The sequence below is a fragment of the Opisthocomus hoazin genome, chromosome 2, assembly GCF_030867145.1.
Source record: "Opisthocomus hoazin isolate bOpiHoa1 chromosome 2, bOpiHoa1.hap1, whole genome shotgun sequence".
Taxonomy (NCBI): domain Eukaryota; kingdom Metazoa; phylum Chordata; class Aves; order Opisthocomiformes; family Opisthocomidae; genus Opisthocomus; species Opisthocomus hoazin.
Genome location: NC_134415.1, coordinates 129,265,864 through 129,290,399, shown reverse-complemented (window position 1 = coordinate 129,290,399; position 24,536 = coordinate 129,265,864). Strand labels below are relative to the sequence as shown.

The 24,536-nt window shown below is 46.4% G+C and overlaps 1 protein-coding gene across 1 annotated transcript in view; it reads right to left on the bottom strand.

The window, feature by feature from the left end:
* The window catches only part of XKR6 (XK related 6), a 204,047-nt gene that overhangs the window by 1,986 nt on the left and 177,525 nt on the right, over positions 1 to 24,536 (bottom strand). Inside the window, exon 2 of the mRNA XM_075415034.1 lies at positions 20,542 to 20,738. Within this exon, the coding sequence (XP_075271149.1) occupies positions 20,542 to 20,738 (197 nt within the window). The remainder of the gene's footprint in view (positions 1 to 20,541; positions 20,739 to 24,536) is intronic.

Genomic DNA, 24,536 nt, shown 5'->3' with positions numbered 1-24,536 from the left:
TTGCCTGCCCTGCGGTCACCCTCAGTTCCCAAATCATCCCCCTGCGCACTGGCATGGGGCAGGAACCCCATGATATTCCAAAGGGGCTTGATCTTATTCCCCATTGCAACCAACACTGAAACTATTTATCTGCTCCAATGGATAAAATAGTGCTTCTTCACACTTCAGGAGTTTTTAAAAATACAATGCCATTGATTATTGCAAGGGTAAGTTGAACAACTCATTGAGCAAAGCATTATAATAAAAATTAATTGACAGATTCCTGGGGAAAAAAAGGCCACTGGCATCTCATTCCTTTGCTCCCACTGCTGCTCACTGGACAACTGCTCTGCAGGTGAGGGAACAGATGATGGACTAATATCCATGTTTGGGAAGCTGAATGATTTGGTAGCTAGACTTTCATTGGGCCTTTGCCAAAGATTTCTCTGGGAGTATCACCTATAAAATCTAAAAGGAAAATGCTAATGATTTCAAGCAAAACAAACAATAACAAAAGCCCTTCCATCTCTGATGTGTGACACACTGGAAAATAGGTCCAGCTCTATTTTGCTTTTACTACTTTAAAAAAAAAACAAGCAGCAGCTTGTTGCAGCTGGTCAGGGTTAAAAAGATAAAATGTCTGAAAACCCTGAATTTCTTCTTCTCCTATTTTCTTCTCCCTCTGCCCACAAGGACCTGGCTCCCACGGAGACAGAAGGATCCACTGGCTCTTCAGACCTCACTCTAGAGACTTTATCTTCTTTTCTTGTGGTGGGGTTGGATTTGCCCCTTTCCAGCCTAGCCATATCTGGAGGAGGTGTCCAGGAAGGATGGCAGACCTTGCTCTCTGCCCCTCAATGAAATTCTCCCAGCCTCTAGGTCCACCAAATCTACGCCTTTCCACCAGCTCTCAAGTCTCTCTCTGAATACCTTGGCTTTGGGCTCACACATGCGTTACCATCTCAGAACAAATTTAAAAAAAACAACAAACCACAAACCAGTAAGATCAGTGTCTTTATCAAAGCTTTAGGCCACCATAGTTAGCAAACCACAATTTTACCAAAAGTTTAAGTCCTCAAATGTTGATAAGAAACACTTGCTTATAGGACCTCAGACTCTAATGGATATAAACTTCTGAAAGTGAATAGCCTTCGCCCTGAACAGGTGTAGGTTAGATTTAACTTCACCCTACCAGATGTGTTACATTTTTGGTAGACATAATGAACAGTTTTGGAAGGCTGAGCAATGCCACACAATTCGTAAGGTAAGTGCTGGTATGTGTATAAGTACTGCTTGTTGCAGTATCTTCTAGCTATTCAGTTTAAAAACTTTCCGTGATTAGCAGAAAAAAAATGTTGTGTATAGGCTTATTTTAGTGCTGTTATACTAGAAACTTGTATGGCATTAGATGTACCTGTATACTGAAAGTCAAGCAGTGCCAACCCACGAGAGACAGATGTGTCACACTGGCTTAAAAATGTTTCTGTTGGGTTCATTTATTCTAGAATAGAGAGAGGAATAAAATACACCAGAAACAAAAACAGAGCATACAAATAAAGGCTTTTCCCACTGTAACGTTTTCAGTGCAGAAACCTACACTAATCACAGTCTTTGCTGTAAATTGCTCAGAGCTGACTGAGACTGTGTGTTGAGTCACTCCTATTGCACAGTACCATGCCTGCTGATAGTCATCTGAACATCTCCTTGAGTCAACAGAGAGAGACAGACACCCCCAGAAAGTGATTCAACCTGTCCTAAGATCCATGTGTGGGACAGGGGGTGGTTGACTCATGCTCCCAAAGAGTTTCTCTCCATCCCTTGACAGAGGAGTGCAGGGACTTGAGAACACCAGAAGTAGGCAGGATGAGTCCTACCCTTACAAAACAGTTCGTTGCCTCCTCAGTTGCACTAAGATCTGAAGAGGGGAATGAAGTATCTCTAGACATTTTGACATATTCCTGCTGTTGTTTAAAAATTCACAGCTCTGTGGCAAATGCAAATTTTGGCATCTTAGTGATGAGCCGGATCTGAACCTGGGTGTTGGGGGGGTGTGACCAGTAGGTGGATGTCAACAGGAACTATGGAGCAATACGAAAATTTCTGCAGTACTTCTTACTGTGTTGCCACAGAAGTTATTCCCTGGCTATTTCATACAGACTTAGATAACAAAGCATGTCATCTTGACCATGAGTTTCTCATTCCCATCTTTCCCTGATACTTCTAGCCTGTCACGTCTTCATAAAATGTACAGTTCTCACAGACTGTGGCATAAACTTTCTTTTCCACTTCAGGCCTTATTTCTAAGCAACTACAGAGATCTTTCCAACTATAACTAGAACAAAAAGTCTTGGCAAGTTGGATCACATGGGAAGTATTTTTTAATTTTGATTTTGACTTTTGCACATGGTGACTGACGCACCTTCATCTAGCATGAGTAGGTTTCAACTCCCTTCCAAGGTTTGTTTATCATAGGGTTGGGGCTCGTGTAAAACTGAAGTCACTTCAAAAAACCCACTCCCACTCCTCCCACTCTGTGATTAGTCTTCAGAGTGGAAAATATGCACTGCCACCTCTGTGTGGGCACTCTTGAGTGAGCAGGACATCATGAACCACGGGGCTGAAAGCCCTATGGCTGCATCTATGCGATCTGTACTGTGCCTACATATAACGAGTCAGAGTGGCATAGACTGGGGTTATCTTCAGACTCTCTGCACCAGGCAGTACAACAGCCCTTGAACTCTACCTGTCACCTGCTAGGAAGCAATGAGTGACTCACAGGCCATAGTCAGCACCATTGAGGAGTCAAGTCCATGTGTCTTGAATGACACATCACAAGAGTTATTTCCCCTGGTCCTTTTAATAATGTGTCCTGAAGTCCTTATAGTGAGACATCTCCTAACCTACATTCAGCACAGTGAAGCAGAGCTCTATCATGTCCCCATTTAACAGAAGAAGTGCTAAGATTTGAAGGATTTATCCAAGGTCTCATATAAATTCCATGCTACAGCAGGGAATAGATCTCCTTCACGTCACAGTGCATCTTCCGACTGTAGAGATTCACCTAGAGGTGTCCATGGGTGAGTTAAGTCTCTTATTTTACTCAATGGAGAATTAAGACTTAGTGCAACCGTCACAGATAAGAATCCTCTGATAACATCTGAGATGCTCTAGGATATCCCAGACCTCCATGTGGAGCTGGCAGATGTGACAAACTTGCATACAGAAGACATGAACATTTTTTGAGCTAGGAGCTGGAGTGAGGTAGGGTACTCAAGACATCTCAAATGTCACTCAGCAAAAGTCAATCAAATTGTTTCCTTAGTCATTACGGCCAGTGCAGCCAGAGCTGTACGAAGGTGATTGTTCAGACCCTGTGGCTGTATTGCCTACAACTCTACTGAATACAACGGAAGCTTGGACACCCCCATCACTTTGTTTAGGTGTCTGAATCTGGAGCTGAACTCGCCCATCATCTTCAACTGCCTTGATGCTGACTTCTTGCCTTGGTAATTGTGCTTTTCTCAAGGGGAGCTAATGAACAGTCCTCAGTGGTAAACACACGTGGCACAGAGACTAAAGAACAGTAAATGGTGAAGAGAAATGAGAAAGCGGTGGGAAAAAAGGCAGCTGTATAGAAGGCTAAAGTTTCTGAATAGAATCTCTGAGAAGGGGAAACAAGAGCCATTGCTTGGGATCACGAAAACAAGAGTGGACTAGAGTATAATACAGGTAACGATCTGATACGGGAGGAAAGGAGCATGAACCACTCTGAGTTCAAGGGAAGGTCCTGGAGCCTTGCTGAAGCTCGCAGGGTCAGGCTGGATTTCAGCCTGTGTCGATTTTCATCCTCTAGTTCCTACTGGTGGCCCAGAAAAAAGAAAAGGCCATCTCAGAAATATAACGAGGGTCTTTGAAAAATCCACATCCCCAAGAAAGACTCAAAACAATGACACCCCTTAAATTGCCAGTGCTGTTTTTAAAGCCCTGATATGTGCAGGAATAAAAACAGCTCCTGGAAAGCCGTCCTAGTCTATCTGGCCTATTCATGCTATGCAATTACACGTGGTTTTACAACTTGTCTAATAAAAGCTGTAGACAAATCACACACACACACACAAATGAACATTTAAAATGAACAATATATCCATTTTTCCCTTACTTCTAGTATTGTTCAGCTGAGGAGAGAGGTTTTTCACTAGGGGTATGTACAATTTTCATCACAAATCCAGCTGCAGGTTATTGGCTGTAAGTAATTTGAATGCGCTTGCTGTAGCATTTTCCCGAAGTATTTACTGTGGTGCCTGTGCCTTTAAAGCTGAAAATGATGCCTAAATGGTGCTCTGTTTCTCTTTTGATATTAATCCTCCTGAAGACTCTACTAAAACAAAATGGGAAGATACCAACATTTCTCTCGGGTGAGCTGGACAGGAAATATTCAGTGCGGCATGAAACCTTCCATCAACCCCTGTGCGAAGGCTGCGCTTGCTTAATGCCGAGTGCCGTGTCTCAGTTCCTCCCCATCGCTCGCTGGCTGCTCAGGTCTCTGTGCCGTGAACCCTGTCATTGTGTTTTCCCCTTTGGGTGGCACGTTCCTTCCTGAAGCTCAGTATGAATCAAGGAACAGGTTTTCGTTTTGCTGCACACAGAGTGAAAATGCATTTATCTACAAAAGAGATGGAGCCAGATTCTGCTCTTGTAGCAACATTGCTGGAAAGCTGCTCCCCCTTACCTTTTAATCTATTTTTACTTTTTTGCACCAAAGTAAAAGGGGTCAGAATCAGACCCCAGATCTGATTTCATTTGTTCCTGCTGTACTATGATAACTGATTTTTTCTTTTTCTTTTCTTTCACAGGAGGGAATGACTTTTGTCTTCTTCATTCTCCTTCTTTGTTTTCACTTTGAATATGGAAGAATATGGATCATTACCAGTATATAAATAATAAAGGGCTGCATATACTGTTTTGACGTTCATTTTCCTCACAAGACTTCAGGACGCTCCCTTAACCAGTTCCTCCAGTATGCCACCAGTCCATTATGGTAGATGAGGACTGTTCCACCTATAGTGAACACCACTCATCATTCTGATCCAGGAATGGCCTGCCTGCATCTATACGCTACTTATTTCTACAGTCACTTAACACTTTGCAGATGCTCTGTGGGTGAAACAAGCCCAAAAGCTGAGCTGAACATAATTTCACAATTTTGAACTTCTCAGTTCCTATGGCTGCTTTTAATGGAAGGAGTGGGGTTGGCTAAAAAACAGATCTCTTCTCAGGGGCTGACTTCTCTCACACATCTCGGACAACAGAAGATGAGTCAAGTTATGTTTTTGGAGGGTCTGTCTTTACCCAATAACTATAAAGGGAGTCAACTTTGTTTATACAGTTTAAGGTAAAGTTTAAGCTGTCTAAGATGAATTCAGCTGCTTAGCGAGGGGGATGGATCCGATCCTTGGGGCCCAAGATAGCTGAGGGATCTATTCACCTTTGGGACATGATTGATAAAGGATGGGGATTTGCTGAAATGGTTCCTGGAGATAAACTTCTCTACATTTCTCATTGGAGTTGGAGTCTACACTGGGGTCTGCCTTTGGATACAGGACTGCCAGTTTACCTCTGTGCTTGACTCAGAGCTGGAGTGACCAGCAATGAAAAACCAGAGCCTGATATTGGGAAGAGATATGACTTGAACATTGGGTTTTCTACTGGTTACACCAGTGTCTCGTCCTTTGCTCTTTTCTCATAAGAAATATTTTGGTTTCATTGGGCAAGGAGTGAGTTTCAGATCCTCAGCATCTAGTCCTTTGCTAGGGAGCTCTTCTGAGACCTTCCTCCAAGGAGCATGCATGGCCCTGTTCTCCCCAGGACCTGACTTCCACAGGACACAGCCTCACCAGTCCATAAGAAATAGAAAACTGATGGCGGCTGTTGGGAAAGGCAGGAAGCAAAGGTGAGTAACTCAGTTCAGGGACAAATCTCCAAGTAGATCTGGACAGTAAGAAGAGGGTCTTCTACCACTGAATCCCACTGGGACTTCCTGACATAGAGCTTGCTTTGAGTAGTTGATACAGGACAGTCCGTGTCCAAGCTAGCACAAGGAAGGCTAGTCTACGTTAGACCAGAGGAACATCCACGTTCCCAAACCTTTCATTGTGAGAGTGCACAAGTCCATAGCAAGGCAACTTCTGAACAGCTTGCTCACATGGAGAGTTGCCCTCCCACCCCTTGCCAGTTAAAGGCTGGCTCATGTCCTGAAATGTGAATGCTTCCTAAAACCTTTTATTTTTGGTCAATTAAGGTGTCCTCACTGACCTCAGAAACATTGGATCTCTTTTTAGTTCCCCTCCAGCCTTCGTCTTCACACTGCCTTGAGGAACTGAGGTCCACAGGTTCACTACAGATTGTGTTTCAAAAGGACTTGCTTTTCTCCCCTTTCATCCTGATGCCTTTCAGTTCTCCTGAATGCCCCTTTTTCGCTACTGCTAGAAGAGGTGACCAGCCACAATCGTCTGATCTGTGCTCTCATTATCTCAGCTGCTTCTGTCATGTCTCCTCCTTTTCATCTTCCCTGTGAACTCGGGAGCTGCCAAACTGGCTCAGGCCCTGGGGCCATCCAGTCTTCTATCTTCTCCTGGATGCAAGCCAGCGACTGATCCTCCTGTGGGAGGCACAAGCACTCCGGGCCAAGCAGAAATGGGATAATCTGCCTTCTCTTTTGGATTGTCCTTGAATACCCTCAGTAAAGTGTCAAATCTCCTGTTGAAAATGTTGGCTATCACCCACCACATAAGGACTGGCAAAGATTCCCCCCTCGTTTTAAAATGTTTTTAATGGAAATGTTCCTTGCATCATGTTCCTCAGTGTTTATCCGACCCAAGGAGAGCTGTCTGAGACATGGGATAAGTTGCCCTCTGGAAATGCCTCTCTGTCTCTCCATTAACTCTACCTGGAGTGTGAATGATCAGACTGAAATGACCAAACAAGGAGCAGTGGGTAAGAGGAAAAGTACCCTAGATAGCAGTGGATTGGCATCCACCAAATCCCCACAAGAGCTCAGAGGAGGGCTCTGAGTTCCAGCGAGGTGAGGAGAGCAGAAAGGAGGGCTGGGGAAACCTGTTCCTGGCTCCAAGGTGGGCAGAATAGATAGCATTGACCTCTGCAGAGCAGAGTTTGACAGACCCAACAGTATGTGGGAAAATTCAAGAGACACACCACAATGATTTTATACCACTGAAGGCCAAACAAGCAAAACAAACCACCAACAACCTCCTGGTGAGAGAAGGGTGCCATGATCAGTCACAGGACATACTGAAGTTGCATTTCCCTGAACAGCCAGAGTTATCACCATCCTCAAGAAGGCGGTAGAAGAAAGACAATATCTCCCTGCTACATCAATGAGAAGAAGGCTGATCTCAACAAGTGTGTATGTACACAGTCCTCATAGGCATGTAAGTTCACCATTTGCTTGCCCCTTTGCTAGGATGCCAGTCTCGGGTGTCTCAGGTGTTACCTATTTATGTAGGCAAAAAAGCTGCTGTCATCCACTCCACAGCTGAAACATTTCTTGCAGGACTTAGCTGAAGCTGAAATCTCAGTCCTTACATATGCACAGATCTTCCAGCAAGTCTCTCCTCACCTAGCTAACCACAATCTTTGATCTTCTACAGTGGCTCGCCACCAGATAACAGCTCATTAAAAAACAGCAGAGAGAAGGGCACATGACAACCCAGACCTGGAGAGAACCTGGGTCACTGTGTAAACTTGCAAACATGGATCAGAGCCAGGGCTATTTGTTGACCCTGAGCCCGGCTGGCAGACTCTGCCATGTCCATACTATTAAACTCTCTCAGACTCTAAAACAGAGTAGTTGTATCCAATCTGCCTTTTGGGAACGGTTCTTGGATTATGTGAACTCATTTTCCCATGGCTAGGAAAGCTTTGGGAAAGTGCTAGCTGGCCGAAACTGTACCAACGACCATGTTAACAGAACCACTTGAGTGCCACTGCCTGGGCTCCAGCACTGTTTGCACTACAGGTGTAGACATAATCTCTGCACAGTCCTCTGCCTATCACAAACATGGTCACATAATCCCCTTCATCACTTTAAAAATAGTGTGGAAGGTCTGTGGCTCAGGTCCTGGAGATGGAGCCTCTCACATTACCAGATTTTTCAGGCTGGGTTTTTTAGCAGAATAAATTAGCTTAGGTAGCTGCTGTGTCCAGACAGCTCTGGGGAGCCCAGGCATGTCAGCCAGAGCTTAGGTAAGGTGTAATACAGACATGTAGACAGCTTTAGGCCAGCAAAATGTTATTTTGGCAGTGTAGGTGAATTCTTCTAGGAATCTGGTCTCAACTATGCTCTCAAAGCTATGTCCGAAGAAAACGCCAGCATGACTCTATTACTATAGCTAGATGGGCAAACCTTGCCTTATGGAGAAAAGCCCTCTGCTGAAGGTCCATTCCACTGCTAGAGTCTCTGATCGGAGTCCAGTGGTGGAGCTAAAGGAAATTAGCTTCAAAATCACACTTTTCAGGGGGAACAATGCACGGCAGGTGTCTAAGACCACTTAAGAATCCGGGGTGAATTTGGTGAATAGTTTCAGTCCGAAAGAAGCTGGAGGCAGTCATGGAGTAGAGAAGAGGAAGGACACACAACAAGACTAATTGTTCCTTTGTAGTCCCTTTTGATGTGACATTATTATGACATTATTTATGGCATGTTGCTATTTATTTTGAAATCACTCCTCCATGTTGAAACTGCCCCTAAATGTTAAGAAAATATAAAGAAAAGAATTGCCTATCCCTCTCAGACCAAAAGCAAACAGTTCCACTTCAGTAGGTGCTATTTTGGAGGTGTTAATATAGAAGAGTGCTTTGCTTTGTGATTTTTGGCCAGGAAACCAGAAATCTCATTAATCTTACTGATGGTGCTTTTGATGTCAGTGTGGGGCTACATTTGACGGTGTTTCCAACTAGAATAGCTGCTGTTATCATTTAAATTGGGGTTTGCATAGCCTGGTAACACACCCCTCCTGCAGTGAGGACTCAGGCTATCTTACACAAGTGCCAGGATACATCTCAGGATCTTCCCACAGTGCCCCAGTGCATCCTTCCCCGGTGCATCCTCCAAAGGGCATGCTGAATCTCGTGTGGACAGGGATGCATCAAGGCTCATCAGGACGCTCGGCACCAACAACCATGTGCATCTCTGTCTTCTAATGCCACACATACAGGAATGAGAGATGGTCTGGTCTGAGCCTGGTCTAAATGTATCCAATCACCTGGGCTAATTCTGCAGTGGAAATGTGCTGGGGGAGCAGCAGCCAGGATTTTCTGGACACAGTTTAGGTTGTTAGGAAATAAAGCATGATAGCTCTTATACGTGTCTATTTTTGTCAAAGGCTGTATGAATTGCCACTCTATTCAGACTGAGATACCCTCTGCACAGCCATTACAGTAATTATAAAGACTTCAGTTAAATTCCCATTAATCTGAATGCCTTTAACCGCTGTCTCAGAATCACGCTGAAAAAGAACCCCACCTGAATCCCCGAAAGTCAACAGCCACAGACAAGAGGACTGAAAGCTCCTTGAGACACTGCAAGAGATTTCACTTGAAATGCTCCATCAGCATGTCCCGACAACACCTCCAGTAAGGATGGGATTTAAATGTACGCATGCAGAGCAAAATCCCTTTTTGTAGGCAGTGTTACAGGTCAGCAGAGTATATCACAGAAACCTGGTTCAACCTGAAAGGAACGTGGCCAGCAGAGAAGTGTACAAGTCATCTCTAAATACTTCCATTGCTTTTTCTTGGTGTACTTTCTGGTTCCTCTTGTGCCTAATTGCTTCTGACCACCGTTCAGAAATCAGAGTGGCCTGAGCAGAGCCTTGTATCTACATGGCCATCAGCGTGGCCCAGAGGCCAGCACCTGAGATGGGAGAAAAGTCAACCTACGCTACTTTTATAGTTAATATGAAGAGCTAAGAACCACCATTAGCATGGATATACCGTGGTTCTCTAGAAACTAATTACACCCAAGTATGACTTTGCTGCCCTTGTAGCCTCTTGATTAGACGTGCAGTGTTGTGTGGCTGATGATTGCTGAGCTCTAGTTTTTTTCCTTCTGCTATTTAAAATAGTGTTTCCCAGAGTAACAGGAGAAAAAAACCCAAACATGATTACTTTAACTTGGAAAAATAAAATGGCAAAATCCAAGAAGAGTTTACTTTTGGAGGAAAAATCATATTGCACATTCAACAGCTTGTTCTTTGTGAAGGACACTTTAGACACAACTTTTAGCAGCCAATTCTTTCCTCAGATTCTTGAGTATATTGAATATCTTCACAGACTCCAGCAGAGTTGCTCCCAATTTACACTCTGCAAAGATCAGAACGAACTTCCTATATTAAGATTTTTCAGATCTAATGACAATTGAACTCTACTGCTAAGAACCTTTAGAAGAGAAACACACCTCACGATACTATTAGAATGCACTGACATGGGAGAAAAAAACCTTTGCTAAGGAAAACAACACACAGCTTGATTTAGAATAAAATCTTTCCCCATCCATTTCTATGTTCTGAGTAGGGGTAGATGACGTGAAACAACACAACTCCACAAACACATACAATATACTTGCATTTTAACACCATACACTTGATATTTGTTACAGCGTCTTTATCCTGACATTCTTTTTTAATTCAGATGAAAAGCACAGCCATTGAGAATTATTTAAATCTGCCTAGCACAATTGGAAAGGATGTTGTAATCTTACAAGTGGGACTAAAATAGTCTGAAAAATAGGGGAGCACATCAGCAGTGGAAAGGAAAGCCCTAGGAGTTCTGCTGTCCGCTTCTGAACATAACCATGAGAACCTCTTTTCCCTAGCACAGGTCTGGGGCAGCTTTTGAATCTGAGACCCAGTGCCTAGAGATCAGTAACTGAGCAAAGCCCGAATTCTGTTGACATCCGTGTCATTATTCTGTCTCAGCCTCTAGAAGAGGGCTGCCCAATCCAGACTGCTTGTTGGGAATCATCCTTGGCCCGTGCTAACACCTAAGCCAAGCCTGGGAATTGTTTGGGCTGGTGCTAGCTGCCGTGGGCTAAAAATGTGCCAAGGACTGTGATGATCACTGAACCATGTGGATGACCGAGATCTGGTGGCTGTGCTCATGTTCTGATGTGTTTCAGTTTATTAGCATAGATGAAACCCAACAGATTCATCACCAGATTGAGGAAGCAACATCTTCTGCCAGGGCTTAGTGAAGGAACTTCCTGCTATAAATACAGCTCCCACGGCCAGTTCCTTGGAGACGAGGCAACATCAAAGCAATGTTTCAAACAGTCTGTGACAGTACTAAACATGGATCCTGCAAACCACCCCTGGTTATTTGTTTGGCCTGGACACAAGAAGTTTTCAGGCCATTAGAGAAATAACTTCATCCCAGTTCTGGAAATGCTTTTGACCTGATGGGGAAGACGAAGGAAACCCAACTTGGTTCACGTTCACTGGCCAGGGTAAGAGGTCTTCATTCAGTATGCTTAGAGGACATGTGCCAGCAGTGCATGCTTTGCTAACCTTATGGTCTGTAAATCTTTGTTAGTGTGTAAGGGGCCATTGGTGGAATTGTCTCAGCATAATTGCAGGTGAGGGGACTGGTCTCCTGAAAACAAGGAGAATCTCAACACTTCTGGAGAGTACACAGAGCTGGCGTCATTAGAGTGAGTCTGGCAGAGCATTTCTGTGAGGGGGAGTGACAAAGTGACAAAAACGGATGTGGTGCAGCTGGTGTTGTCTCACAGTGGGGTAGCTGAAGGCAGCAGGGACACTGATTTCCGAGGATAACAGCAGGAACCTGTTTCTTCCTCTGCTTCCCATGCTTTGTACGCTCTGCAAGGTCTAAGTGATGTGTAGCAGGCCAGAACTCAATCACATGCCAGCATCCACCAGTTAAGTCATGCTCAGGTTGGCTTGTCTCTCCTGGGTCTTTTTGCCTTCTCAGAAGTTCATGTGTGTACAAGATGGAGTTGAGACTGCCTCTTCAACAGGTTAATGAACATCAACTTCCTCCATGACTGGAGATCAAACCATGCATCTGTTCCCCTACTGCAAACTTCTGTTTGCACCTTAGGGTATTTCAGATACGGGCTCCTGTGATAGGCAAACAGCTGTGCCTGGTAGGTGTTCCCCATCAGTGAGCGTCCATGCGAAGATGTGAACGTACTGAGGGGACTGAGAGCATGAGGTTGGTCAAATGCCACTTAGGACAAAGGTCATTTCAGGAAATTTCCACTGACTCAGTAAATCTGCTGCACTCCCAGACTCAGGACTGTCACTCTGAGCTAACCATCTAAAACAATTGATAGTTTCTGAAACAAGAAAGTTCTTCTCTTCAATATTCAGCCATTTTGAGCCATTTGCATCAACCCAAACTGCTCCATCTACATCAAGGTTAGAAACATAGAGAAGTCTCTGCCCAGCACCCACCCTGCATCTTCCCCAGTTTTTTTGCACAACTCAGTGGCTGTGTGCTCTCTGTTTATCCCGAGTCAGCATGCTCTCCTGGATGCCTGATGTGAACCCCAGAGCTGCACACTAGAGCAACCTGAAGATGAAAAGAGTTGAATTTCCATGTATTTTACTAGCAAATTGCACAGCAGTGTGCAGCCACCTTTTCCTGTGCTCTGATCATGAATCTGCTGTGAGAAGTACATCTCCAACAAAGTCTGCAGCATAAAATTATCTGAAAAAGCCTTAATTTCCTTCCTGGAATCTGTTTATCATGAAGTTGCTCCTCAGGAGCCTGTAGCATAGAGATCCTCCCCAAGACCCTGGGCTACTCAAACCTCTCCGTCTGTGCCTCAGTTTCCCAGCTGACCTGCAGCTCCTAGGAGCAGCATGGGCCAATGCTTGTGTAGTGCTCCGATGATGTAATCCCCTCCCAACGATTACCACAGCCTTAGAAAGCCTAAAATTGGCAGCACTGGCTACCTGCCAGTGCTGTCCCATGAATGGTGACTCATCTTTATTGGCCGTGGCATGTCATATGCGTGATGGTGGCACGTGGTACGGAACAGAAGGTTTTTTTTATCAGCACTCCAAAATAACAGAGTGAGAGCTATGGCAAGGTGGTGGATGGAGAAGCTGCACGTGGGGATGGGCTAAGGGATGACGTCTCTCTCTGGGCTTGCTCCAAAGCCCATTGGAAAAAAAGAGATGTCATTGGCTTCAAAGGCTCCTGGACCCAGTCCTTCCCCACTGCGTTGGGACAATACGGCTGATGATAGGGCAAGCTTTCCCCATGCCACTCACTGCCAGCACGCCTCGGGCTCGGCCTGCTCTCAGCATGCCAGACCAAGATGTCCTCAGTGCCCACTGCCAACTGTGGAGACGGCTTTTTGATGCTGCTGGGAATTGGCCCAGGACCAGCGACTTCTTTCAAGCAGGGCACCAAATTGCTATCTGTCATCCGGCTTTGGTGAGAAGGAGGGGAAGGCAGGAACAGAGCCATATGCCCCAGTCTGGCAAAGCACTCAGGTCATATGAGTGGCCTCCCAGGCAAGCTGCTTATGTGTTTGGAGCTATCTGGGCATTTTGTGAGGTGCCTCCCTGGTCTGCTGATGAACATTTAAAGGGAAACAGTGGTTGAATCAGGACAAATTTTCAACACAGATTACCCTGGTTCCTCCCTGCCAAGCCCCTCCAGCAAGCACACAACTGGTGGGGTGCCTTGCCCTCATGGCAACGAACAACCGCTTTCCTGTTCATGCCTCTTCTATCACTTGGAACCAGGGCTGGATGATGGATGTTTCTCATTTCTTTTACTCCCCAAGGAATGGCATGAGAGAGATGGAGAGAGAATATGTCTTCACCCCCATGGGCAAAGGTTCAGCATCTATTTTCCTTATGATCTGTTTCACAGCCCAAGCCAAAGCCCAGAGTGTGACTCTGGTAGACCTTTCACCCACCCCATCTCCTGTTACGGAGGGCTCTTGTTCTGGCTTTGGCTGGGAAAGAGTTAATTTTCTTCATAGTACCTAGTGTGGGGCTATGCTTTGCATTTGTGCTGAAAACAGTGTTGATGACACAGGGATGTTTTAGTTACTCCTGAGCAGTGCTTACACAGAGCCAAGGCCTTCTCTGCTCCTCACATCTCCCACCAGTGAGCAGGTTGGAGGTGCACAAGAAGTCAGAAGGGGGCACAGGCAGGACAGCTGACCCCAACTGACCAAAGGGATATTCCATACCTTATGATGTCATGCTCAGTGTATAAAGCTGGGGGGAAGAAGAAGGGGGGGGGAGGATGTTCAGAGTGATGGCTTTTGTCTTCCCAAGTAACCGTTATCCGTGATGGAGCCCTGCTTTCCTGGAGATGGCTGAACACCTGCCTGCTGATGGGAAGTAGTGAATGAATTCCTTGTTTTGCTTTGCTTGCATGTGTGGCTTTTGCTTTCCCTATTAAAGTGTCTTTATCTCAACCTCTGAGTTTTCTCACTTTCACTCTTCCGATTCTCTCCCCCATCCCACTGTGAAGGGAGCGAGCGAGCGACTGCATGGGGCTTAGTTGCCAGCTGGGGTTAAACCACGACAATTCTATGGGCCAAAGACATTTTTAGGTATACATTTCAGATCTCTTGCTGGAGCTAAGGAAAAATATGCCAGTCAGAAAAGGGCGGAGGATTTCTGCTTCTGGAGGAAAAGTACTTTGCTTAGGCCTGCATCAGTGTCTCACCCATCCCAAACAGAGGGTGTAGATGACACGTTGGTGTCTTTTGTGCTGAGACCTGTGGAACCTGATGCTGGTGTAGAAAGGGTGAACCATAGCTTATTTATAATGGGTAACTCTTCTTATGGGACTCTGCACAAGCAGGGAGAATTTTGTGTAGTGAGGTCACCAAGATTTGAATTTGGGGTTTTGGATTCATGTTTGAGCACTGTTCGAATGTATGTATTTAGCTACACCCAAATTGAAAGACATCTGTGGAAAACAGGCCGCAACACCCCACAAGAAGCACTTTCCATCCTGCGTGGCATCTCCCACCCATAGTCCTCTGTGGCTGCATCTCTGCTAAGAACCAAGTATTTGCAGCGATTGTTCTCCAGCCCTGAGGCCATCAGGAACACCCTGGCCCCATCCATACCCCATCTCTTGCCATCTCAAGGTGGCCACATCTGACTGCCTGCTGGGAACGGTCCCTGGTCTGTATTTACTCCCAAGCAGTCCTTGGGGACTGTTTGACTTAAAGTTAGCTGGTCCAAGACAAAACCATGTCAGGCCCATGCTAACAGGTCAACAGTGATGACAATGGCTGCCCGTTGCTGGTTTCTGGTGGGCTCTCCGATTGACATAGCTGCTCAGCTCAGACCAGCATGAAGAATCTTGCACTAACTTCTAGTGCTCCTTCAAGGTTAGCAGTGCTACTTGTAGGATGAACTTTCAAATCTAACGAGTGTCTTCTCCACTTTCAGTGGAGACATGGGAATTTTAGTCTCTTCAGTTACACCCAGGCCAGTGTTGATCACATTTGAAAATCACACTCTTGAGCAACTAAAGGCTGAAGGCTCCCTTTCTAACTTGGTTGCCCCATTTAAGAAGGTTATTTTGATCTTTGGCCACTGAGTGGGAAGGGGACTGAGTAAGAAGTAATCCATTCATTTGTTGCCTGTTAGATGTGGCCTTGTTTTTAGATCTCAAACCATTCCTCAACAAGTTGTGGTGCCTTGGGAAATTTCCTAGCCCTAGCCTATGAATATATCGAACAGGACATTTCAGACAGTGTGTAGTTCACAGCATATCCATTATTCACAGCAGATTATTGGTTAACTATCAGCCTGTCATCAGGAGAAAATGAACCGGGAAATTTATCTCCACATTAGACTTAACTCCTTAACGCTCACAGAGGAATCCTCTCACTCAGGTGCAGGATAGTTTAACTTGAGGTTGGCTCATCCCGAACATACTCAGCTCAGCAGGGGATGCCTTCTCAGGGCAGTGAGGACAACGGCTAACCCACCCCGGCTGCTCATCCTCCAATAACCCACAAAGACCAGACAAATTTTCTAAATTAACTGACAGGGAAAAGCATCTTAGAGTGCCTTTGCTAAAAGGACAAGCTCTGATCTTAAATAGCCCCCAGACGTGGTACAGAAAGAGTGAGGACATGATAAAACAGATAGGACTTTGCTCTGGGAGGGACAACAAGATTTGGCTACGCCATTTGCAAATGCCACCAGGATAACCCTGCAGCCAACACACCTCTGTAGCTGAGATGTGTAAAATCCTTTTTAGTGCCCAGCTTGTATTGCCCTGTTTAAAAGAGCAACCCCCAAGAAAAACTGAAGCTAATGTTGCTCCTTCTTAAATATATGAGCAGCTTCAGTCTACTTGTCGTGGGCTGCAGGGAGTGCAGGCACCTCGCAAAATCCCACAGATTTCAACAGGATTTTTCATAATGAAGGCTTATGCTGCAAATCTCTTTCAGATCAACAGCAGGGTTATAGGGGAGACAGGCAGAGCATTGGTGGATAGACAGTCCTTTTTTTGTGGGGGGATGCCCTGTGCTGAATACTGCAGGCTCACGCAGGCAAATTCCCAGCAAAAGCATTGCGTAAAGCACTCGAGACATGAGGGGAAGGACGTTAGATGTTCCGCTAAATCTCATTAAGTCTTAAAGTAGCCACATCAAAAAATTAAGTAAAAGGAAAACCTCTTTAAGAGGAGATTTAAGCTGAAAAAAATGGAATCCCTCTCACCTCACTAACTGCCTAGAAGTTGGGTATTTCCTTGAAGCTGGTTATATGTGCTCCTTTCCATTCAGTGCAGAGGAACAGGCACCTCTGCAGGGTGAAGCGGGTTAAGGATGGTTTATTCTGCAAGAAGTGAGGTGGATTATCGGCTAGGAGTGATCATGAAGTGAAGATCTGGGTTGCTGGGCTTTTTTTGTTGTTGTTAATATTGTGTTTCCTCCAGCAAATACACCATGTTATTAAAATCAGGAGAAGTCCTCTGCCCAGTGGTGTCCAGGAATCTGAGAGAGATGGCCACCCTTTCATCCTGTCCTCTCCTAAATCTTGAAGACAGTTAAGGTGGGTGATGGACAGGGCTACGTCTTCTTCAGAGTCCCATCACCTTCTTTTGCCTAACCCTAAGGGTAGGTCTAAATACATCACCTAGGTTCTACCTAGATTCCCTGGAGAAAGGAACTGCTGGAGGGCTAACATCTCATGTTGCCTCCTTCAGCCACTTTGGACATGGGTTGATCCATGTTTTGGAGACATCCTTCCTCCCTCACCTTCCATTGACTCTGCTTTGGACCCAGACAGCTGTGGTTGTAGCAGATGAATCGCTCACAAAGGGTCTGCACACCAACACCAACTCCTTCTATGTGCGTATTCAGGAGCTGATGTCGACACATTTGTTCCAGCAGCCAGAGGACAAAGTGCTCCAGCACAGGCTCTCAGTGTGCACCTTCCCGGTCAGATCTGCTCACCTGACAGAGTGCACTGAGTTCCCACCTCTTTTCTTTGCTATTTTACGGTCTTCCCAAGTCACCAGATGACAGCAGCTAAGCTGGGATCTGGCCTGCCTTGTGCTAAGGATATGATGAAGCAACAAATCCTGACATTCGTGAAATCCCAGGGCTATTGTCCCAAGCTTTACTGAGGCTGGGACTTGACCTCAAATTCCAGCTCCAGCACTTCTGTTGTGGATGGTGTCAGACCATGCAGGGGATGCCAACCCTTGGGTGAGCAGGGGCCAGTCAGTGAAGCTGGTCTGTTCTTTGAGCGCTGATGGAGCAGTAAACACAGGTTCCATCCAACTCTTTCAAACAGGTACCTCTCAGGGTAAAATAGTTCTTTCAAGGCATGGTGAGGCTTTTCCTTCTTCTGGCCACCCAATAGACATGGAATGCAGGAAATTAAACATTAGCCTGCTTGCATACCCTTCTGCTAGCGCTCGCAGTGCTCCGCTACTCACTGCAACCACAATCGGCAAGATCAGCCCTTTCTGTCACCATGCTCCTAAGCATCTCTGGAGGACATGCTCTAGTTTTGAGCAAAGACCTCTAGTGTATTCAGTCTTCTTACCTCAACAGCTATCTTAACGTGGGACCTGATAGAAAAAAGCAAATCTTTCTGATAATCATTCCAGTGACTCTCTTTCTACAGCTCCTTAAATAGGAGGAGACATTAGCTGATCCATTTGGAGAAGACAGCGTGGCGTTCTGCACTGGGCTTGGCATTGCAATCTTAAGAGCAGGGAGGACTGAGGCTTGGAGGAGGGATATATGCCATATAAAATGGTAAATTGACCTTGTTCTAGCACTAAATCCATCCAGAAGAGACGGTGTGAACCATATGGAAGTAGCTGCAGTGAGGACATATTAGCACGGGCTGTACCCGGGTTTGTAAGCCCTGCTGTGGGCCATTTTGCCAGCGGGCACCCCTCAGTGACGCAGCTGATACTGTCCCTGTCTAGAGGCACAGCTGGCCTCCTCCTGTGACGAGCCACGCTCACATAGGCACGCTGAGCCGGGAGAGACTTGATCTGATTTTTAAACACACTGCCTTCCTAACAATATCCCTCTTCCTTTGATTTCTGCCTGCTTTAAGGGAAATCCTCGATGCTGCCTGTCATCACGGCTCCTCTCGACATTTAATTTCCTTTTACGTAATTACCTACCGGCCGGGAGGAGGAGGAAGACAGAAGCACCGAATGGGCATGGAGGAGCTCTAGGAGACCTTGCACCTGAGTCAGGAGCACTGAGCAAGCTCTGCTGCTCGCATCCATCAGCAGCGCCCGCCGCTCAGCACGCAGCCCCGAGACGTGCGGCCGCATCTCTGGCACAGGCAGGGAGGGAGGCAGGGAGAGGGTGCACCGGGGACCCTGTGAGCTCGGCTGCAGGAGCATGGCAGGCAAAGAGCCCTCCAGGGCTCGGGGAGGCAGGCGGGGACGTGCATTGCCTTGGAAGAGAGTGCAGCTTGCTCGATGTGGTGGAGGAACGAAGGAACTGCATAGCTGAAGAAGGCGGGGGGGGGAGGAGGGGGGGGGGAGCTGGAAAATGATGCAGCTTGTTCGGTGGATTAGGCAGCCATGCCTGGAAGTGGCAAACTGAAAGAGCTGCAGATTTGAAAGCCCAGAGGGATTATTCGGCCGTGTCGTCTGTCTTCCAGCACAACAGAGGCCAGCAAACTTCACCCAGTGCTTTCTGTAGTGAGTCCAACAATCTGCATAACGTCCTGGCAAGCCTCTTAGGTTATGATTTATAAATTTTTAGTAGGGTTAATAATGTTGGAAGCAGCAGGAAAAGGGTGTTGGCAAACACAAGCAGTTCTAGCAGGAGTTGTAGAAAAGCATGTTCATCATGTCAGCACTTTGGAGGCCTGGAGAGCTTGTGATGGGAGGTTTCAGAAAAAGACTGCATAAATAGAAGGAGGGCTCTATAAACAACTGTGATGAACATGCTTAAAGTATGGAGGAAGGAGAGAGCAGTCAGACTTACTGATGCTCTAGATCGTGGTGACTTTGGTCCAGCCAGCAAAATTTAACCCTGAAGAACGGCCCAGTTCCAATCCCAGCTCCAAGAAACTCCTCAAGGCTGCCAGAAATGGCATGCCACAAACAGGCTGCCTTTGGAAAGCGTAATTCGAGTGTCATCCCTGCTGTATGGATTGAGCAGGGGCTGGATAACCCAGCAGCTCATCAGCTGATACTGCTGTCTGTTCCTGGAAAGGACAAATATCCCTCGAGCTGGTGACCCTTAGATAGCCAGCATGCCCATGGGCATGGGCTGTTAAAGCTGCTCACCCCAGGGCTGGGACAGGGGCATACACCTCTGAACTGGGACATCACTGCAGCAAAGGATAGCAGAATTGGCAAATTCTCCTCTGCGGTTGTTTCCACGCCTCTGCTCGTCTATCTACCTTTGCAATGACTCCTGCACTACAACATCCCTGTCCCTACAAAATCCCCTCCACTGCCATCCCCTCTCGCTTTTCTTTGACTTGCTGAGAACCATGGTGCCAATGACGAAGCCTTAATTCCTGGGCACTCTTCAGAAAAGGTCCTGCAGTCTGTATCTATTAAAAAACCCACTTATACTACATTTCAAACCATCAGAGAATTGCACAGGCATTGAATTGTTTGTCCTTCGCAAGACAAATGCAAATCTGGCCAGTTTTATCACACTATTTAAGTAAGGAGGGAAACTGAGGCAGAGAAGGATTGTGTTTGCCCAGTGCCAGGCAGCGGAGACTGCCTGACTCCTCCAGATAACACCATCATTTCTTTAGATGGGACTGGGTGTGGAAGAGATGAATCTCGCCTTTTGACTGATATTCTTTTTTTTTTTTTTTTTTTTTCTCAGCAGAACAAGCAGAAATTTTACCCAGCGAACGCAGCACGGAGCTGGAATGAGATTTGTCCCAAGTGGCAGCCCCTTACACGCCAGGCTGCGTGGGGCGGAGGGTTAGCAAAACATCCATCGGCAGCTGAGCACGGGATCAGAGGGGGGAGGCCGGGAGGATGGGGAGGGGGGGGGACAAGAGGGCCACTTACATGGTAATGTTTCTGCACGGTTCTTTTGGATCATTATGCAGAGCTGTAGCACCAGTTGAGGGGCGCTCTCGAGGAAAGTTTCCAGGAGGCGCAACATATTTACGTCTGCATATTCGTACATCATAGCCCAGTAGAAACGCCGCTGGTGTTCCTTCCGCCTCTGACTCTGGATCCCCAGGTACATAGTTCGGATATACCTGCAGGAAACAGGAGGAAAAGCCGAGCGTGAGACTTGGGCATGCATCAAAACCCGAGGGGGACAGGGCTGCAGGCCAGCTGTACGGGTAGAGGGAGGTTGTCTGGGTGAAATGGAACGTGGAGTGTCTACACAGCTCTGATACCATCTGTACTGCAGGAGTGCGAAACCTTTCACTTGCAACACCCAAATGTGAAGCATGGGGGTAGAAGATGCTCATGAAATATTTGCACACGAAAACAGCTCCCTCACTTTGTTCTCATGATGAGAAGAGGAGAAGCTACTAAGGAGGAGATCATCTAAGCCCCTTCAGCACTCTAGTAAGGAGCTTCCCTCACGGACCCCCGAGATATGACCCCGTTTCATCACAGGTGGAGCAACGAGACACCACCTTCACCTTGAGCATATGCATGACCCACAAATGCAAAAAGCCACAGCTTGCCACCGGTCAGCTATTCAGACTTTGAGCAACGTTGGACGAAAAGCAGGTGTTTCTTGCATGGACAGGTACTGCTCTGTCACCTCTGTTTCCATATCAGGCATGCAAGGAGACCTGGAAACCTCACCCTGGGGACACAACTTCCCTTCAGGGAACATTTAGCCAACCTTTGTAAATGGAGCTGATCAAGCCAGAGTTGCCCAAGGTGCCCACATGTCACTGGACTCACGGCGTTCAAGAAAGTAAGCAACTGATAACAGGTTCCTTTCTATTTCTTGCTGATATTAATGATCTAATATTGTGTCTTTTTCCTTCTTATCTTGAGTGGTGGTTGTAACCTTGTGCTCTGAAATTCGAGATGGGAATCGTTTCACCTAACGCCGACCCTGAAGTTAGTCATCTGAGCTAGTCAATGGATGGAAATGTCCCCTCCCGGGACTGTTCATCTGTCCCACCGCAGATGCCAGCATGACGGTGGGATGAAGTGCCTTCTGGAGGCTCTGGGAGGGGCTCAGCACAAACTGGGCTTTCGCCAAAACGATTAGATCATCCTTTGCCACGCAGGGCGAGACTGCACAGCAAGGAGGAGCAGGAGGAAAGGACATAAGCCTCGACATCCTCTGTGTCTCCAAATAACAGCTGGGGACAAGGAGCTGGGAGAGAAGCAGAGGTAGCTCTGCAAGCCCTGCCCTTTCTCCAGCACCTTGTCCTTCCTTCCTGTTCGCGGTTCGCAAGCACAGGAGATGAAAAATCCCGAAAGAAGACACAAGGACACAGAAAACGATGCAGGAAAGCCACCAGATGGGGCTCGACGCTCGAGGAAACGCTACGCCAGTCACCTGCAACACTGGGGACACTGGTGTGACATCCCCATCAGAGCCCGAGTGGGGTGGAAATGCCCGTGGACTACCCACTCTCCCGTGGACACCCGTCCTCCTCCCACCCCCCAACATGCCCAAGGCCACTGCTTGCGCTCGCCATTTCCCTGGAAGCACCCAAGCCCAGAAGCTGCAGGATGACACGGGAATCCTGCCTTCCCTTCACGCGTGCGAGAAATTAAATAGACGTAGTTTAGCTGGGAGGGCAAAGCTGGGGAGAGTGAGTTGCAATGGCTCAAGGACAAAGCAGAGAAAAAGAGCATGCAACTGTTTTTTTGTAATATCAGTGACACAGGGCCACCGAAAACCAAGCCGGTGCTGCCTATAAGGTGCTGCCCAAGTGCATTTGGGCAAAGACGGCATCATCTCTGCCAAAGGGATATTTAGCAAATCTGTCCTGTAGTCTTGCACGGCCTCCGCTTCCCAGGATCTCCCATTCCTGCTAGTACGCGAAACCTAAACCCTTCTTCTGCAGCTTAAGCCACTAATTTATCATCATCCGAGCCATGGACAAGGAGAAGAATCCATTCATTTTCACCCCACAGCAGTCTTTTGCCTGTTTGCACCTATTTATCATGCAAAACTCTCAGTCATCTTTTCTCCAGACAAAAAAAAACCCTATTTCTTTCAATCTCTTCTCACAGTTCACACATGCTAGACCTCTACTCTTCCACATTGCAGTCCCCACCAGCTGTCTACAGTTTTTGGTTATTTTTCAGACTGTCTTTACTTTTCCAAGTGCTCCAAGTTGGTAGAACCAAACTATAGCAATGGCACTCAGTCACTCAAAAAGATTAAGAAGAAACCAGCAGAAGGGACACCACGTCCTGCAATGATTTCTCCTTGATCTCTGGGGGTTCACCACCATCCACACAGTCTAAGCATGAACGTTCCTAACTGGCCACAGCGAGAGGGCCCGTCACCTATTCATGGACGCAGCACACATAAAAGGACGTAAAAAAGCATTGGATAAATGTAATGTCCTGGTTCTGCCTCCACCAATAGCCAGAAGAACTGCAAGGACAGTGACACCAGATTCTCTTGGCTGTTGAGCCCACACACTTTTGCAAAGTTCAGCTGTATTGTGGCCCTTCCATAGGTGGGGAAACTGAGTCACAGAGCACCAAAAGGGCTCTCCCAAAGTCTTCTGGAAGCAGAACCCAGATCTTTTAGTGCTGTCTCCAGCCTCTAAACACCACAACAGCAACCTATGAGTGGAGTACCACTCTGCTTGCTGATGGTCCTCCACCCAGTGTGCACATACTTTCCTGACTTTCATATACTTCATACAGCCCAGCCCTGCCCAAGTTGATCTGCACTGGATGACTCAGCAGGACAAATATGTCCCTATACAATTGTCACGAGGGATTATGACCTCGGGAATCCCTTGGCATAATTTTGGCCAGCTGGTCGGCTTTCAACAACTAATAAATACCTGTCTAATGAATCAGTGCAAAATTTCACCCAGCTGTAACACTGGTAATGCTTAACTGGATTTCCGAACATGAATGTACAGCACTGGTGTGAGCAGTTTTATTCCAGTGTACCTATTTCTTTGTGGTATTTCGTTTACTTGTTTGAGGGCTTTTTCCTACCTTTACTAACACCGGTTAAGTGTAGACAAACTCTGAGGGGGAAAAAAAAAATCAATGTCATTTCACCTGAAATTTGTTGTTTTTGGCCAAGCTGGTAGCAAACAGGATTCTATAATTAGACTTTCAAATCCATATTCAGGCCTGATCTTCAATCTTTAGCAACACGATGCTTCCTCTTATGTCAGTGAAAGCCATTCACTGCTCTGTGCTTTTGAAAATCAGGCTAATTGATTTATTTAAGAGCTTAATTTTGGATACAGGAGCCTAACTTTGGGCTTTTTATTTTTTGCATGCTGGCTATTTTTATATACGAGTGTGTGTATTTGTGTGTATGCATGTATTTTTAGTTCAAAGTCTCATCATGGCTTCAAGAGATAGAACTAATTTGGGGTTGGGAGGGGCATTCAGGGCAATTTTCTTTAAATGCACAAAGGATTGGCTGTCCCCTCCATTCTGGCAGGGTTCCCAGAATTCCTGTTGGTATAATTACTCTCACGCTTATTTACTGTGTATGTTGCAGTAGCACACACAAACTGCGTGGGGCAAAGTCACTGCTGTCCCTGCTCCAAAATACGTTTTTTAGGAGCCAAAGCCATTGGCTCCAGAAATGTGGTCAAATAACCTTTGGAGAGAGCCCTGGGATGCCACCAGGAGGGAGGAGAGGAGATGTTCCTACTCTAAAAAAAATACCCACCCGAAGTACTGTGGAAAAAGATGCTTTGTGGATGAGAGAGGCTGCTCAGCAGTCTCAGCAAGGACTGTAGCAGAAATGTCCAGAGATAGGATTATGCAGTTGGAGGCTCTCTCTGTATCATCAAACAAAGCAGACCAAAGACCAGCCTTTGTCCTTGGTCAACCGGCATGACTCAACTCCAGGCAGCTATGTC